At 46.6% G+C, this 17,500-nt stretch overlaps 1 protein-coding gene across 1 annotated transcript in view; it reads right to left on the reverse strand.

Moving 5' to 3' along the window:
* The window catches only part of grk3 (G protein-coupled receptor kinase 3), a 110,202-nt gene that overhangs the window by 46,082 nt on the left and 46,620 nt on the right, over positions 1 to 17,500 (reverse strand). The window contains exon 3 of the mRNA XM_063209825.1: positions 263 to 336. Within this exon, the coding sequence (XP_063065895.1) occupies positions 263 to 336 (74 nt within the window). The remainder of the gene's footprint in view (positions 1 to 262; positions 337 to 17,500) is intronic.

The raw sequence follows: 17,500 nt of genomic DNA on the forward strand, positions 1-17,500 counted from the left end.
ACCGTTTGGTGTAGACGGTTGGGTGCAAATTTCAAGAGTCTGTATGGCCTAGATTGAAGACTACTAGGACAGACAGACAGACACTATAGGTCTGCGTGCATCGTGAGCCAATGCCGTACTCACCTCTTAGTAGAACTTTAGCTGGGGCTGTGTGTGTGTGTGTGTGTGTGTGTGTGTGTGTGTGTGTGTGTGTGTGTGTGTGTGTGTGTGTGTGTGTGTGTGTGTGTGCGTGTGCGTGTGCGTGTGCCAACGCCGTACTCACCTCCTCGTAGAACTTTAGCTGCGGCACGGCCTCATCTATCTCTGTTGTGCAAAAATCCTTGAAGAGTAAGAAACCTGCAGCACACACACACACACGCACACAAGAACAAAACACAACAACATCTGTTAGCGCCTGGTGTGCCTGGTGCTCTGTTCATGACCGGCTGACTGCTCATTTGGTGTTAAAAACCTTCGTTGCAATCATGTACAACAGGGCCAGATGACACACACCACCTCACAGCACACCACCGCACAGCACAGCACACAACCCAATGAGTCAGCAAAGACGGCGGCGGCGTGAAAGCAGCAGAAACGCGTTCAGAATAGCTTTGCCGCTCGGCTGATTTTGGGCTATTTGTGTGATCTTAAAAGGGGCTTTAATAGATTCTGTAAACACACACGCAGAACCACACAGACAGTAAGACATGCATGCACACACGGGTCCACAGAGACGGACAGACACGCACGCGCGCACACACACACACACACACACACACACAGAAAGACACGCACAAGGGCACACTACACAGGGGCACACACACAAAGGGGCACGCACACACACACACACACACACACACACACACGCACACGCACGCGCACGCGCACACGCACACGCACACACACACACACACACACACACGGGGGCAGACGGGCACACGCACACGCACACAGAAGGTAAAACACAGAAAAGGCCAAATCAGAGTCCAGTTCAGACAGACAGCCCTATTCAAGGTCCCGCCTCTCTTATTTTAATGTGACGTTTCGGGCAGCGGGAGCTTGGTGTCGCAGACTTGATAATCAGTTTTTTAGGTGACTTTGCTTGTCTTGCACCCAATCCTTTTGACACGGAAGTGCGTGTTTTTTTCTTTGTTACACTTGTTCAACAGTTATGGCCAAGGTAGCTAAGTCTCAGAAACACACAGGCAGACTTCAAGCAGCCATGACGGGATTAGACTAAGACCATAAGGGGGTCGGGGGGTGGGGGGTGTCAGAGGACGTGAGGACAACGCTCGGCCAGCCACGTGATAACGTTTCACAGCTCAGGAAAGGAGAAATGCAAGCTCTTACAATGAGAAGCAAAAGCTCTAACAAGTTCACGTTCAACTGCTGTGGTTTAAGAGGGACGACCTGACAGTCAACTTACGGGCGTGCGGATTCTATTAGCTGCGGCGAAAGTAAAAAGCAAAAAGGGCTGTTAAAAACCGCACTTAGGCCTAATTGGCATCTCGGTTTCGCCACTACAGTTTCAGGGCGTTGTTGTTGACTCGTTTGCCAAATTGCTTTCTGCAATAACAACATAAAAACTGCGGCCATCATCCATCGCAATACTGTGGTGAAGAGAACCTACACAGAGAAATTGGCACCCTGTGTCTGTGGAGAGGGGGAGAGAGAGAGAGTGAGTGTGAGAGAGAGACAGCGAGAGAGAGACAGCGAGAGAGAGAGAGAGAGAGAGTGAGTGTGAGAGAGAGCTAGAGAGAGCGAGAGTGAGAGCGAGAGCGAGAGAAAGCTGTTCCTCCTCCGTGAGCTAAGTCCCCGTCCCCCTTGCTGCTGATATCTGCCCATCTCTCAGCCGCCGTCTCAAGCAAAACATCTCAATCAGCAGCCCACCGGAAGCACTCAGCACTCAGGGGGAGTTTACACAGAATAGTTTACTACGCAGTCCCGGGCAGGCAGAGGCCACGCCAGCCCAGCCTCTCCCTCTTCTTCTCTCTCCTTCTCTCTCGCTCTCTCTCTCGCTCGCTCCCTCTCTCCCTCTCCATTTTTTCGGCCTGAAATGACAGGGGAGGCACTTTTGGGGACAGGGTGGAACCTGCCCTCGGCCTCTGCGGCATTTAAAGCCAAGTTGAGTTATGTTGTTGGACTGGGCCTGAACAGAGCCTGGCTGGACTGAGGTCACAGGACGTGCTCCTCAAGTTGTGTGGAATCGACTTCCCATAATGTTTTGAGGCCGACCAGAACGGTGCCGGTGCCGGAGCCCGCACCAGTTATGTTCGGCACTAAAGTGCTTAGCTGCCAATCACCCGTGTTCATACCAGGATCTGAACTTTTCCGCAGGCGACTGCGTTACCCGGATGAACCTGCTGACGTCTGCCGCGAAGGTATCGTCACGGTTCGTGCAGTGTAGTATTTATGCATTTATTATGCATCCTTATGAACTTGTTAATTAGGCCAATTTATTATTATGATATATCATTATTATTTCACGATCAACCAATTCATCAAAAGTACTTATTACTATTTTGCGATCAACCAACTCATCAACAGTATCAAGTCCTACACAACTCATTAAGGACTATGCCATTGTACTGATTCTGAGTGGCAGGTCAAAGCTCCACCACTACAGGGAAAGAAAGAATATGGCAACACCTGAAATGAAACACCAAATAAAAAAGTTTTGCCAACTGCTATTGTAGGCTACGTAGCTGCTCATTCTCATCTTATCTCATATGTTTGTGCTGCTAGGGAGGTTGTGCAAACGTTTCCGTCTATACAGTTGAGCCGCTCTATACATTTTAACACTTATTCATGACAGAGCACAACACAACACAACAGATGAATGGTCCGAAAACAGGAAAGCCAGGCCTATCGATGGAAAGAAAGCCCGAAAGTCTGAACAATGTAATCAGTGTACAAAAGCCTCGGTGTGAAGACGTCTCTCTCAACACAGGGTCCATGCTTAAGATGCCGTACCTAGTACTCGATAACCTGAGATGTTGGAATAGGGACTAAAAATAGCTCTGTGTTTACATTGACCATTTTTCATTTTATTTAAAATATTTTGGGGGGGCTTTTTAGCCTTTATTTTTTGTGATGGGACAGTGAAGGAGAGACAGGACGCAAGTTGGGAGAGAGAGATGGGGAAAGATCGGCAAATGACCCGGGTCGCCCGCGAAGCCGTTAAGAGACACTGAATTAAGCTTTATTCAGAATTTAAGTTAATTCTGAATTAAATGTCTCATGTAAACGTAGCCATTGAGTTACTATTATTCCATTTCTAAAAAGATGAGGTGTCCCGAGTGATTACAAGCTACAGTGTCAGTATTAAGAAACAGTATAAAATACTGTAGAGCTACAACAATAGATTTTAGAACAAAACACAACAAAAGCAAGTGAAACAACAGTTTTGTACACCATCCACAGAGCGTTCCTCGCCAGAGCAGGAGCACTGACTCACACTGACTCTGCAAAGACAGGAAGTGAGCTCGTAAGCGCGCGGCGTCCTCCACCACTGGTCATGTGACCAGCTAGCGAGTGTGGTGGCCAAATATACCCCCTTGAGAAGAGGAAGCCAGATCAGCCATCCTCAACAAACAAGCAACCAGCATTTCATTACAGAACACAAGCAAGCCTGGGCTGCATTTCTCAAAACCATAGTTGCTAACTACGTTAGCTACTTCGCTGTTTGAAATGCAATTTCCCATTGACAACTAGCCAAGTTGCTAACTGCCAACAACTACGCTGTCAAGAAACGCAGCCCTGCCTGTCTGTCTGTCTGTTTGCCTTGTCTGCCCTGCGTGGCGCGCACATACATGGGAGCGAGCAAGCAAGGAAGGCCCTCCACCCCCTCTTCAGAAATATCCACATCAGCAAATTGCACTTCGCTTCACTCCACACACACTAAGAGTTGTTTTCCTGTTGCTGTCCTTTGCTGGTATAAATACACACTGACACACACACACACACACATGCACGCACACACGCACACGCACGCACACACACACAGCATATTGTGTACATCCATACACAGCAGCAACACACGCACGCACGCGCGCACATAGTAGTGGCCCAATTGTCGTCTCTCATGGACTGCAAGTCACAAAACAGGCTCACACACACACAGGAAAGTGTGGCACTTTTGAAAAAGCATAGAGGATCTAATAGAGACGAGACTGAAATATACTGTATTATGCTCAGAGATGCACACATGTGAAACACACGCACCAACACACACAGGAAAACACAAACGCACCGCACTACGCACACACTACACGCACTGAAATACACACACACACTCATGAGAACACGGGCACCCGCACTAGAAGCACTACACACACACACACACACACACACACACACACAAGAACACGGGCACGTCCGCACTAGAAGCACAACACATGCACTAGGCACGGGGTCAGTGAGGCTACCAGCCAGGTCCCCATGGTGTCTGCTTATGAGGTGTACGTGCCCAGGGCCTGATGGAAGGAAGCCTGTTGTGTTGTGTTGTGTGGTGTTGTGTTCAGTTGTCTCTGGTCATTAGTGGGGCTCTGTCAGGTGTTAAAGCAAACACCATTTACCCCTGGCTGCACTACTCATCCATCACACACATCACACACACACAGACACACAGACACTTTGGGGAAACAGTGTTTGCTTACACACCACGCCACGGCACATCGCCCTTTGAGCAGAAGGTTCAGGAGTGTGTAAGATGATGTGACAGTGTGTGTGTGTGTGTGTGTACGTGCGTGTGTGTGATAAAGGAGACTGGAAAGCCGTGAGGAGACTACAGAGAGGCGAGAGGGATGATTTGAAAGCCCAACTGGTAAACTCCAACTCCCATTTTCATTGTGACACAGCACTCCCCAGCACACAACAAAATTACATTTATGCCTCACCCGTGCAAGGGGGCAGCCCCCTATGGCGCCGAAAGGAAGCAGTGAGGCGGGACGGTACCATGCTCAGTCATGGTGGAGGATGGGGGAGCGCACTGGTTAATTACTCACCCCACAAACCGGACGGGTTGGGAGTCGAACCGGCAACCTTTGGGCTACAAGTCTGATGCCCTAACCGCTTAACCCATGAATACGACTCAACTCTGTTCTCTCTGTACTCCGTGAAATTGCATTTATGCCTCACCCAATGGCGCCCCAAGGGAGCAGTGCAGCCGGACGGTACCATGCTCAGAGTACCTCAGTCATGGAGGAGGATAATTTGATGCGATCGCATATGATATGGTAAGATATGACACTACTTTGGGTGTGCGATGCACGACGTGATTGCATACGAACACATCAGTAACACAAGTCAACATTTCAGTCAACAGTCAACAAGTGAAAATGTCCACACCTTGAGTCTACAGTCTATTTCTGTCGGCATGGGAAAATAAGAAACACAATTTAAATTCTTTGTATGACCAGCACATGTAAATAAATTGACAATAAAACCGACTTGACTTGACTAACATTTGTGCATGTCTGTAGAGATGCACAGCACAGATACCGATATCGCCCCTGATACTTACTCAGTATTTTATTCATACTCGTAACTAGTCAAAAATGTGCAGATACCAGGCACCAATAGAACTATTACATGAAACAGCGCAGCATCTCACCACGCTCTGTTGACCTGCAAGCAGCACTGGAAAAAGTGCCGCCTCATACATTTACTAACATTTAAATTGAGATGGAAATGGACAATAAAACATCACAGGTGGAAAAAACAAGGCTGTGCATTTATTTGTATTTTATGCTGTGGGTAAAAGTGTCAATATCGGTACTTGGTAAGGATAGAGCAATACAGCTCCAGGCCTTTTTATTAGAATACCATGAAAAAGTTGATTTATTTCCATAATTCCATCAATAATGTTAAACTGTCATGGATTGTAGATTCATGGCCCAGTTTTTTAACTATTCCAATCATTATTTTTTTCTTTTTATATACGTTGGCCTTCCAGCTCAAAAAACCCATGAATTGGGGAATTCGCATTATTAGAATATTGTTATAAAATCAAATTTTTCTTCATCAAAATTCGGGTCACATTAAATCAGTTGAAATTTGGTACTTTCTACATAACATGCAATGGTCAATACTTGGTTAGGACATTCTCTGTCTTCATAATGGCCATGATGCGTTTAACATTGAAGTCAATGGCAAAAACAGTGCATGGGAGTTATGGAAGCCCAGATATCCTTGGTGCTTTGCTGTCAGCTGTTCTTGTTTGTTGACCTGGTGCCCCACACTTCCCTCTTCAATATACCCGAAGATTTCCATGCCACGTTTTGGTGTTAACTCACAAGTTTAATTCTAACTCAACAGAAATTAAACCCCATTCATTTTCAATGGGGTTTCATTTCTGGTTATTTAGAATTAAACTGGTGAGTTAGCACCAAAATGTGGCATGGAAATCTACAGGGTATATTGAAGAGTGAAGTGTGGGGTACCAGGTCAACAAACAAGAACAGCTGACAGCAAAGCATCAAGGATATCTGGGCTTCCATAACTCCCATGCACTGTTTTTGCCATTGACTTCAATGTTAAACGCATCATGGCCATTATGAAGACAGAGAATGTCCTAACCAAGTACCTTAATAAATGTGCTCGTAATTGTATCAGTTTTCAAATACGTACAGTGGCATCGTGCATCCCTACATGTGTGTGTGGTGTGTGTGTGTGTGTGTTCTTGTTGGTCTAGGGATGCATCTGCGCTCTTCACCTGAAGTGGATGTACCTGTGTGCTTTTGGTGTGTGTGTGTGTGTGTGTGTGTGTGTGTGTGTGTGTGTGTGTGTGTGTGTGTGTCGCCGTAAAGGACACTGAAAAGCAGGGAGGAGATTACAGAGTGGGGTGACAGGGTCAGTTCTAATCAGTCCAGCAAAATCACACTCGGCTAATTCACCAAATCTCTCTCTCCCTCTCCTCCTCTCTCCATCTATCCATCCATCACTCACTCAGTCAGCCAAACACTCACATCCATCCCTCCCTCCCTCCCTTCTCTAACATCCTCGCCCCCAGCCAGTGCGCACACGCACGCGCGCGCACACACACACAAGCGCACACACACACGCAAACACACCATGCTTTGACCTTTATGTCCAGCCTCTCCTGCTGGGAGCAGAACGTGCCATCTTCATCAAAGAGGACAAGGGGGGGCAGGGCCAGAGCGGGGAGGGGGGGGGAGAGAGTGATGGAGAGAGAGAGAGAGAGAGAGAGAGAGAGAGAGAGAGAGAGAGAGAGAGAGAGAGAGAGTGATGGAGAGAGAGAGAGAGAGGGAGGGAGGGAGGGAGGGAGTGATGGAGAGAGAGAGGGGGGGTGAGAGAGGGTGAGAGAGAGAGAGGGGGGGGGGAGAGAGAGNGGGGGAGAGGGGGGAGGGAGAGAGGGTGAGAGAGGGAGGGTGAGAGAGAGAGAGAGGGCGCGAGAGGGAGGGAGAGAGAGAGAGGGGGCGCGAGAGGGAGGGAGAGCGAGAGGGAAAGGGAGAGCGGGAGGGAAAGGGAGAGCGAGAGGTGTCAAAGGAAGAGTGAGATGGTGAGTGAGAGATGGGTTTGTCCTGTAGAGAGGAGGAGACATGGACTGATATAAAGCTTGAGGGACGGCTACACACACACACACACACACACACACACACACACACACACACACACACACACACACACACCTAAAAAGCAGCTGGCTCTAATGTGATGGGCTAGTGTAGCGTAGACCAAGCACATCTCCATGGAAACAGCAGACCACCCCCCCCTCCCCCTTTGGGCGGTATCATGATGGAAGACTACAGACAACGACGGCATGCTCGCTCTCTCTCACTCCCTCTTCCTCTCTCTCTCTCACACACACACACACCAGAAACACACGCACTAACACGCCTGTGACTGTTGATGGTTGTGCTAAAAGCAACTGACCACACAAAGAAGAGCACAACATACAGCCGAGTAAATGATGTTCTGCTGTTAGCAAAGGAGCTGACTGAGAGAGAGACAGAGAGAGACAGAGAGAGAGAGAGAGAGAGAGAGAGAGAGAGAGAGAGAGAGAGAGAGAGAGAGAGAGAGAGAGAGGGAGAGAGAGAGGTTTGTAAACGAATGAGAGCAAATGTGAGGAAGGACGGGTAGGGGAGGTGGGCACTGCTTTTAGTTTGCCTTTTTTATGATGGCGTTCCTGATATCATGCCCAGTTATTATCTGCAATAGCTGCATAGTCATTTGGAGTAAGTGCTGAGGTGAGGTGCTGGAAATTATGCAAATCACAACACAATGCAACCAGCCAACAAAAAAGAAAGAAAGAAAGAAAGAAAGAAAGAAAGAAAGAAAGAAAGAAAGAAAGAAAGAAAGAAAGAAAGAAAGAAAGAAAGAAAGAAAGAAAGAAAGAAAGAAAGAAAGAAAGAAAGAAAGAAAGACAGAAAGAAAGAAAGACAGGGGGAAAGGACATCAAACTGAAACTGCAATGGGTCTTTCCCATGTGATGTTAAGATACCTTGAACACATTTTACAAAAAAAGACATTAGCTGTGAGGAGACTACAGAGCGGTGAGAGGGCCATTATACAAAGTGATAATAATGAGATTTGAGTCTCCCTACATGACACACAGAGGCCTTGATGGATAAACACAGTCCTGCAAGTGTGCATTCAGTATTGTGACAGCTTTGGGAGAGAAGCTGTTCTTCACTCTGCTGGTTCTGGCTGTAGCGTCTGCCAGAGGACAGCAGTGTGAGGAGATGGAAGACAGGGTGCGAGTGGTCTCTAATGGTACTCCTGGCTCTGGTTAGGCAGCGGGAGTTGGACATGGAGATTATAGGAGGCAGCCTATGATGTAATGTTATGAATCATTTTGTGTGTGTGTGTGTGTGTGTGTGTGTGTGTGTGTGTGTGTGTGTGTGTGTGTGTGTGTGTGTGTGTGTGTGTGTGTGTGTGTGTGTGTGTGTGAGACAGAGACACAGAGAGAGAGAGAGACAGAGAGACGGAGAGAGAGAGAGAGAGAGAGAGACAGAGACACAGAGAGACAGAGACACAGAGAGACAGAGAGACAGAGAGAGAGAGAGAGAGAGAGAGGTGTCAATGTCTTATTTATGTTTTCGTTTAACTGCACATTGAAGACTGGTCAAACACAATTTCAAACTTCTGTGCTAACCTTGTTACATAGATTTTGACTGTAAAGTACACGCAACTGGACTTGATTTCTTCTTGAGCCTGTTTTATCGCCGCTGACTAACAAATGTACAGGCTTCTAGTTCTCATCAATTATGAGGGAAGAACAGGAAGGAATCCTATTTCTCCTAAGCAGGTTATCTTAAGACGCTATGTCAATCAAGCAATCTCCTAGACCAGTGCTTCTGGCTACACATCACAGTTCACAAAGTTCACACAGCGTCTTCAACTCAGCAGAGGTTTGCTGGTCCAAGACAGAAAAGCAAACGGTTAAAAGGTCATTTCCTACATTTGAAAGAAGGTGATCCATCACTGCAGTGTGACAGGAATGTTGAGCATTTCAGTTCAAGAGAATGTTGAATGCCATAGAATGATTATAATATTATATTATATTTAGAATTTAGAATTAGAATTAGAATAATTATTCAATAAAATGTGGAGTGTGGCAATCTTGCATAGCAGAAGTAGAATCTATTCGTCTCTCAAAATGTTTCCTAAACTCTCACCTTTAGAGGTCGATATACATAGGTTTTCTCATTTACAAACATTTGTTTGACCCCCCATCTCTCTCTCCCCATAGTGTCCTGCCTCGGGTCTTCACAGTAAACAGACATCCAACAACGTTCAGTAATTAAGTTCACCCTACCTGAACCATCCTGTGAACTGATAAATAGGCCACGCAAATGACCTCTTTCTTGCCACACCCTGATGGACCCGGTGTGGTTGAAACCTGTTGGCGTTTTTAGATATGTACCCCAGTTTAAAATAAAGGGTTTTTAGTTGTAAAAAACACATACTACACCTTGTCTCTATATGCAAGAGTCGCCTGAAGTAGGCCCAACAGCCAGCAAGTTTTGAATTCTGAATTCGAAAAATCCCCGAAACAAATGCACATCCAACAATTCTATATATAAACTCATAAAAAGGTGGTGTAAGCAGGAGAGCCCACACTCCATCTTGCCTCTCCTAGTCACAATACCCTCCAGTCTGGGCTTGAACTACTCAGTTCAGTGTAATGTAAGTAAAGTCAAGTCGGTTTTATTGTCAATTCTTTACATGCGCTGGTCATACAAAGAATTGAAAATACGTTTCCTACTTTCCCATGCAGACAGGCATAGACTCTATACCTGTCTGCATGGGAAAGTGAGAAACGTAATTTCAATTCAATAATGTAATGTATAAAATATCTAATGTAATGTACAATCTCTAGGCTGTGAAAACCTCCACTCGTCTAGTCACAATACCCACCAGTCTGGGCATGAACTCTTGGGTTCAGTGTAATGTGTTGCTTCATCAGTCCACAGTAGGGAAGGGAGTCATGTTATGTTATGGCTGCAGATTCACACTACGCTGCCAAGCCTCCCATGTTCTACTTGTTTGTACTAGGCCTACTCCAACCGGATTGAGAGGTAGGTGTGTGCGTGTGTGTGTGTGTGTGTGTGTGTGTGTGTGTGTGTGTGTGTGTGTGTGTGTGTGTGTGTGTGTGTGTGTGTGTGTGTGTGGTTATGGGTTACTGAGAGTGAAAGGCAAGTAGGAGTGTATGCTTGTGTGAGAATACGTACGTCTCTCTGACTGAAAGTGTGTGTGCAAGGGCGTGTGTGAGTGCGAGTATGAGTGCCTGAGCACAAGTGTGAGTGTGCGAGTTTGTGAGAGAGAGAGAGAGAGAGAGAGAGAGAGAGAGAGAGAGAGAGAGAGAGAGAGCGAGAGCGAGAGCGAGAGAGAGAGCAAGTTAGCAGGACTGTGTGTGGGTGTGCGAGCGATAGTGAGAGATCACAAAGAGTCTGATATCACGAGTGTGAGTGTGTGTGTGTGTGTGTGTGTGTGTGTGTGTGTGTGTGTGTGTGTGTGTGTGTGTGTGTGTGTGTGTGTGTGTGTGTGTGTGTTGCGTAACAGGTAAGCTCCCTTGATCCTGTCCATCTAAATCCTCCTGCAGTCTTACCTGCGGCAGGAGAGCACACACACACCAACACACACACACACACCACCACCACACCAAGCTGATTAGTGCTGTTAAAATGGGGCTGCTAATTCCCCCTCTAATGGGATCGCTGAGGAACAGGCTCCCTGAAGGAGGACCACACACACACACACACACACACACACACACACACACACACACACACACACACACACACACTACGTAGTGTAGTGACAGTTGATTCCCCACACACGCACAAAGTGCCAGCGCGTGCGCACGCACGCACAGTGCTGTGACAGTTGATTACCCACACACGCACACACAGTGCCAACACACACACCTGAAGGTGGACCACACACCCACAAGCACACAGTTGACCCCAAACACACACACAGACACATATAGACACACACACACACAGTGATGCTTGACCTCTCTCAGCCTCCTGCTTGCTTGCCGGCCTGTTTGGGGCCAAACCATAACCAGGCCAGGAATCTTGCTATGAGGTCGCTGGGAGGGCTGCCATCGCAGTGTGTGTGTGTGTGTGTGTGTGTGTGCGTGTGTATCAGTTAAACCACCATTGTGAGGACCACAACTGGACATTTCACATTAGCTGTGAGGACACGTGTGATTGTGAGGACATTTGGCCGATCCTCACAGCCAGAAATATAACAGGCGTCTCTCAGTTGTTTTGCTCTTGGTGAAAAAACAAAAAGTGCAAAAATATTTGCTTATGGACAGGCTAGGTTAGGTTTAGGGATTGTTTTGTTTTCAAGGAACGATTTTAGTATTCACTAGTTTTGTTATAGTGTGTGTGTGTGTGTGTGTGTGTGTGTGTGTGTGTGTGTGTGTGTGTGTGTGTGTGTGTGTGTGTGTGTGTGTGTGTGTGTGTGTGTGTGTGTGTGTGTGTGTGTAAGCAGCACAGCCTCGTGCTGTGCACAGTTGAGGATTAGGGCCATTGGTGTGGCCTCTCCTGTCCTTCCAGAGAGGAAGCGCTCTGTGCTGTGTATGTGTGTGTGTGTGTGTGTGTGTGTGTGTGTGTGTGTGTGTGTGTGTGTGTGTGTGTGTGTGTGTGTGTGTGTGTGTGTGTATTCGCACGAATGGCCACTAGTGTGCCTGTGTGTACGAGCATCATGTGTGCGTGCATGTAAGCAGCACAGCCTTGTGTTGTGTCCAGTGAGGAAGTGGAGCGGAGAGTGTTCTGTTCTGTTCAGGAGGAGGGCGTGTTGCGCCAGGGGGAATGCTGCAGCCATTGCCGTGTGTAAGAGCGTGTGTGTGTGCCCTGTCTCAGTGTGTGTGTGTGCCGTGTGTAAGAGTGCGTGCGTGTGTGTTGCGTCAGAGGTAATGCTGCAGCATCACCACGAGAGACCATGCCAAACCCCACACTGGTGGCACTCTGACCCCTCGACACCTTCGGCGCACATCAAAAGTGCTTAACCACACACACGCACGCACTCCCATCCCATATGCATGCTAGGCTGTTGCACAGCATCCTGTGTGTGCGTGCGTGTATGTGCGTGTGTGGGTTAAGGGCCGTACACACACGTCGCTGCTAGTTACTCGCTCAGCGAATGAACTCAATAGAATGTCAATCTGTTCCAGCGAGACTAGCAGGCGAGTAGGCGATGTGGGCGGATCCCGAGTTGAAAATATTTTATCTTCGAGCGAGGCGAGTAAGCGAGTAACCAATTGGAAGGCAGAGTTCGGTACCTCTCGCCTGTTCATTGGCAGTTAAAGCCGCGGGAACTTTCAGCGAACGTTCCATGAAAGAGAGGCGAGTAGGCGAGCAAGCGAGAAGCTAGTAAATAGCAGCGATGTGTGTGTACGGCCCTTTACAAGAGAGTACTAAACTACAAGTACTAATACTAGTAGCCATAAGTCCAGTAAGTGTCAAAAACAGTGTCTTTTTTTCAAAAGAGATGAAACCAGCCACAATACTTTGTGTTAGCCATTCCAAACATGCTTACTTTGTACACTGCTGCACCCTGTATTTCCCCACATCTTTGTATGTGCTCTAGGGGTGGGCGATATGGCCAAAAATGTATACCTCGGTATAATTTTAGTCACGGTATATATCACGGTATATATCACGGTATTGTACATTTGTTTAAAATTGAAGCGTTGCAAAATGACAAAAAAAAAAACCACACATTTTTTTAACCTTTGCATTTGATTTTTGGAAATGACACAATGTCCTTTCATATATGTGTGAATTCTTGCCATTACATTTTTTAAAAACAAGCAAAAACTAGCCTATGTAAAATGCATTTTGCAATGCAATGCAATGCTACCCAATAGAACACTGTCAATTTCACCAAGTGTCGAAGGGGTTAAACTACGGTAGAGAGGGGGAAAAGGGAGGGGTGTCAAACTGAACACATTGAGAGTAAATAGAACTGAACGTGGATTGTATCAACTACATCGTTCATTGCACCTTTTTTCTATTTCTGGAGTTGTTTATGGTAATTTTGAAATGTGTGTTTGCATCTGTGATTATGCCAAGCATAATGGTTTAAGCTGTCATTGTTAAAGTTAAGAAAAACGAACTTTCACATGAGGCAGTTAGCAATGCATTGTAGAACTAATGCATTTGAATGGCAATGGCAGCTTTCACTGAACCAGCGGTTAGCGTGCTAACGTTAGCGAAATCGCTAATGCCACATTTTAAACAGCGAACAGTCATTTTAGTTACTAACACCCAGTCAGATATCATGAATGATATTATCTCAACTGGAAACAGTAACATACAGCTGTTACGGCTGGCGCAATGTGTTAAATGTAAGGCAACCAATGTTAGCACATTAAGCACATTTATTTTGTCAGACACCAGCATAGACATGAATGACTTGGGCTGTTAGCTAGTTAGCTTGCATTTCGTGCCCAGTAAATTGTGGAGTCCATAATCGAAATGTGTTGCCATCACATACCATTTCAAACAATAGTTCACTACACTAACCATACATTTTACACTTTAAGCTTATTCAAAGGAAATGATTGTGCTGTTTCTCTACAACCACATTGCTACAACTTCAGGCAGTCAGTCGGGTGGATGTTCAAAACGTTGTCTATACTGCCATCTGCAGGATGCAATGCGCTATATCACGGTAGAACGGTATGGCCAAAATCCATACCTTGGTGGAAAAAATACCTTTTACGATAGTATACCGTCCATACCGCCCACCCCTAATGTGCCCTGTTTGTATGTGCCGTGTTTGTATGTGCCGTGTTTGTATGTGCTGTGTTTGTATGTGCTGTGTGTGTATGTGCTGTGTGTGTATGTGCTGTGTGTGTATGTGCCGTGTGTGTATGTGCTGTGTGTGTATGTGCTGTGTGTGTATGTGCTGTGTGTGTATGTGCTGTGTTTGTATGTGCTGTGTTTGTATGTGCTGTGTTTGTATGTGCTGTGTTTGTATGTGCTGTGTTTGTATGTGCTGTGTTTGTATGTGCCGTGTTTGTATGTGCCGTGTTTGTATGTGCCGTGTTTGTATGTGCCGTGTTTGTATGTGCCGTGTTTGTATGTGCCCTGTGTGTATGTGCCCTGTGTGTTTGTGATCTGTTTTAAATGCTCTGTTTGTATGTGCCATGGATACATGTGAAAGGTGTAAATTAAATTAAATGGATTGTGGAAGTCCTTCCTTGAATTTCTTTGGTGGTGCCGCTGTTTACTTGTGTGTAATGTGGCAGTACGATACGTGTCTGAGTGAACTTAGCATCAACACTCTGTGTGCGTGTGTGTGCATGTGTGCGCGCAAGTGTTGGGCATGGGTTATGGGCCTCACAATATGCGAGTATTGTATTTTATAGTACAATACAGCACAGTACAATTCCTTCCACAACTCTGTGTATGTGTGTGTGTGTGTGTGTGTGTGTGTGTGTGTGTGTGTGTGTGTGTGTGTGTGTGTGTGTGTGTGTGTGTGTGTGTGTGTGTGTGTGCACACGCAAAGTAAGTGTTGTGGGCACTGTGTGAGTGTTGTACTTTATAGTACTACAATACAGCACAGTACAATTTGCCAAACTGCTAAACTGCTACAGCACTGTAACCTGACCAGCAAGACTGCTGCTATTTGTGGCAGGCAGGAGGCAAAACAAACAAACAAGGGGGAAACAATATGTGTACACACACACACACACACACACACACACACACACACGGACACACACACGGACACACACACGGACACACACACACACACACACACACACACACACACACACACACGCGCGCACACGCGCACGCACACACACACGCGCACACACACACACACACACACACGTCCCCGTCCCACTGCGCCTCTTGCTATCTTTCCTGGCCTCTTTTCCCCTTTCCTTTATCGCTCCTCCCTGCCTCCCTTCCTGACTGCGGCAGACCCGACCCGGGAGGAGGAGGAGGAGGAAGAAGAGGAGGAGGAGGAGATGGGGGGGGAGGCAGAGTAAGTTTCATAGCATAGCAGGGCTGCCTGCAGATGGAGAGAGAGAGAGAGAGAGAGAGAGAGAGAGAGAGAGAGAGAGAGAGAGAGAGAGAGAGAGAGAGAGAGAAAGAGGGGGCAAGAGAGCAAGTGCGAGAGAGAGCGAGAGCAAGAGAAAGCGAGAGAGAGCAAGAGAGGGGAGAGAGAGAGCGCGAGAAAAGGAGAGCATGCTTGGTGTTTTGTACTCCGAGCACCCATGTCACTGTTACATCATCCATCATCCCTCACCCATCTGTCTCCGTCTCCAGTCATCTTTTCTGTCATCTTTTCTGCGGCTACCTGCTCTGCACTCCTTTCTTCTCCTTTCTTAGCCCCTCCCCTCTGCAACCCTTTATCTGCACCTCTTTATCCCTCAACCCATGATGCAATCATCTGTCTCTCTCTCAACCCATGCCATCATCTGTCTCTCTCCCTCTCAGAGATTGGCATTTCTTCTTCAACTCACCTGTCTGTCTGCTTGTGTGAGTGACTCTCGGTCTGTCTGTCTGCCTGTATGTCTCTGTCTGCCGTCTGTCCGTCTGCCTGTATGTCTCTGTCTGCCGTCTGTCTGTCTGTTTGTCTGCCTGAATCTCTTGATTTTAGGTTTGATTTGTTTCACAGTCATCTAGACATGATACGCCATCACACCACTTCTGTCAAGGAGCATTCAGTTCTTTCAGAGGTTGAATGCAGACACATAAACCCTCTAATTTATTTTACATGAACTCCTTGATCATTTCTTTAAAAAGTTGTTTTCACAGGTTCGTGTTTGCTGCTATATAGTAATTTGGTCAGTTCTGCCCAACATTCCTGTTACATCTAGCCTGGCAAATACATGAAACCATAACATGAAATATTTAGTCTGGCTCCACTGAACAAAAAAGTGACCTTTCTTTGAAAAAAAGGTTCCTTTTTTTCTGTTTATTCGTGAAAACGTAATATCCGAATGTCTCCTAATGCTGACAAGCCAGAGTTGTTATGTGATTAGCTAGTCAATGTCATGTCCAGAGCGAATAAACAGAATTCATGTCGAACCTTCTTCAGTGACCTCGACTTCATGTCGAACCTTCTTAAGTGAGCTTAGGTCTGGTGTATATGGGCAGCTTAATGTTATCGTTGCTGCGCTAAGTCACACTCCAACGACTACCTTTGTATACAGACACAAACATTTCTCTCTGGAGAACTGCAGAGACAGAATACACGGCAAAGCTACTATTTCTCCTCTGGTGTGTGGCTAGACCATCCAACCAGTAAAAATGATATTATCTGACGTTAGCTAGGTGTGTTTTTGTCTAGCTTACTATGACATATTAGATTGTTGCGTCACAATGTTGATGCCAACTCTGGATCTTTGCATATCCCCTGTGGTCTCCTCATCTCTTGCCCTCTCTCACACAGAGACTCTCTTTCTCTCTCTCTCTCTCTCTTTCTGTCACAAACGCGTGCGCGGGCACACACACACACACACACACACACACACACACACACACACACACACACACACACACACACACACACACACACACACACACACACACACACACACACACACAACGTTGAGGCTTTTCTCTTTAGCTGGCATAAACACTCCAGATCCGGTGAGACCTGTCAACAAGTTTGGGCACGGCGTGTATGCATCACCACCAATGCAGTCACACACACACGGCGTGCATGCATCACCACCAATGCAGTCACACACACACACACACGTTCCAATACAAACATTCAGGACACACGCACACGAACACACACAGACAGACAGACAGACAGACAGACAGACACACACACACACAGTCTGCTGTCTGACTGTATTGATTCAATAGTTGTTGACAACCACCAGCGGCAGCTTGGACACAGATTCACACAAACATAGATAGACACAACTAAAAAACACAACAAGCGCATCAACTCCCAGATAATCACAAAGTATTACAGGCATGTCTGGGTCATTGACTTTTCCCAACACACGCCACGGTGGTACAACCACAGCAAATAATACCGCTGTTGTATAAATTGAATGTTT

Source organism: Engraulis encrasicolus, chromosome 11 (assembly GCF_034702125.1).
Source record: "Engraulis encrasicolus isolate BLACKSEA-1 chromosome 11, IST_EnEncr_1.0, whole genome shotgun sequence".
Lineage (NCBI taxonomy): Eukaryota > Metazoa > Chordata > Actinopteri > Clupeiformes > Engraulidae > Engraulis > Engraulis encrasicolus.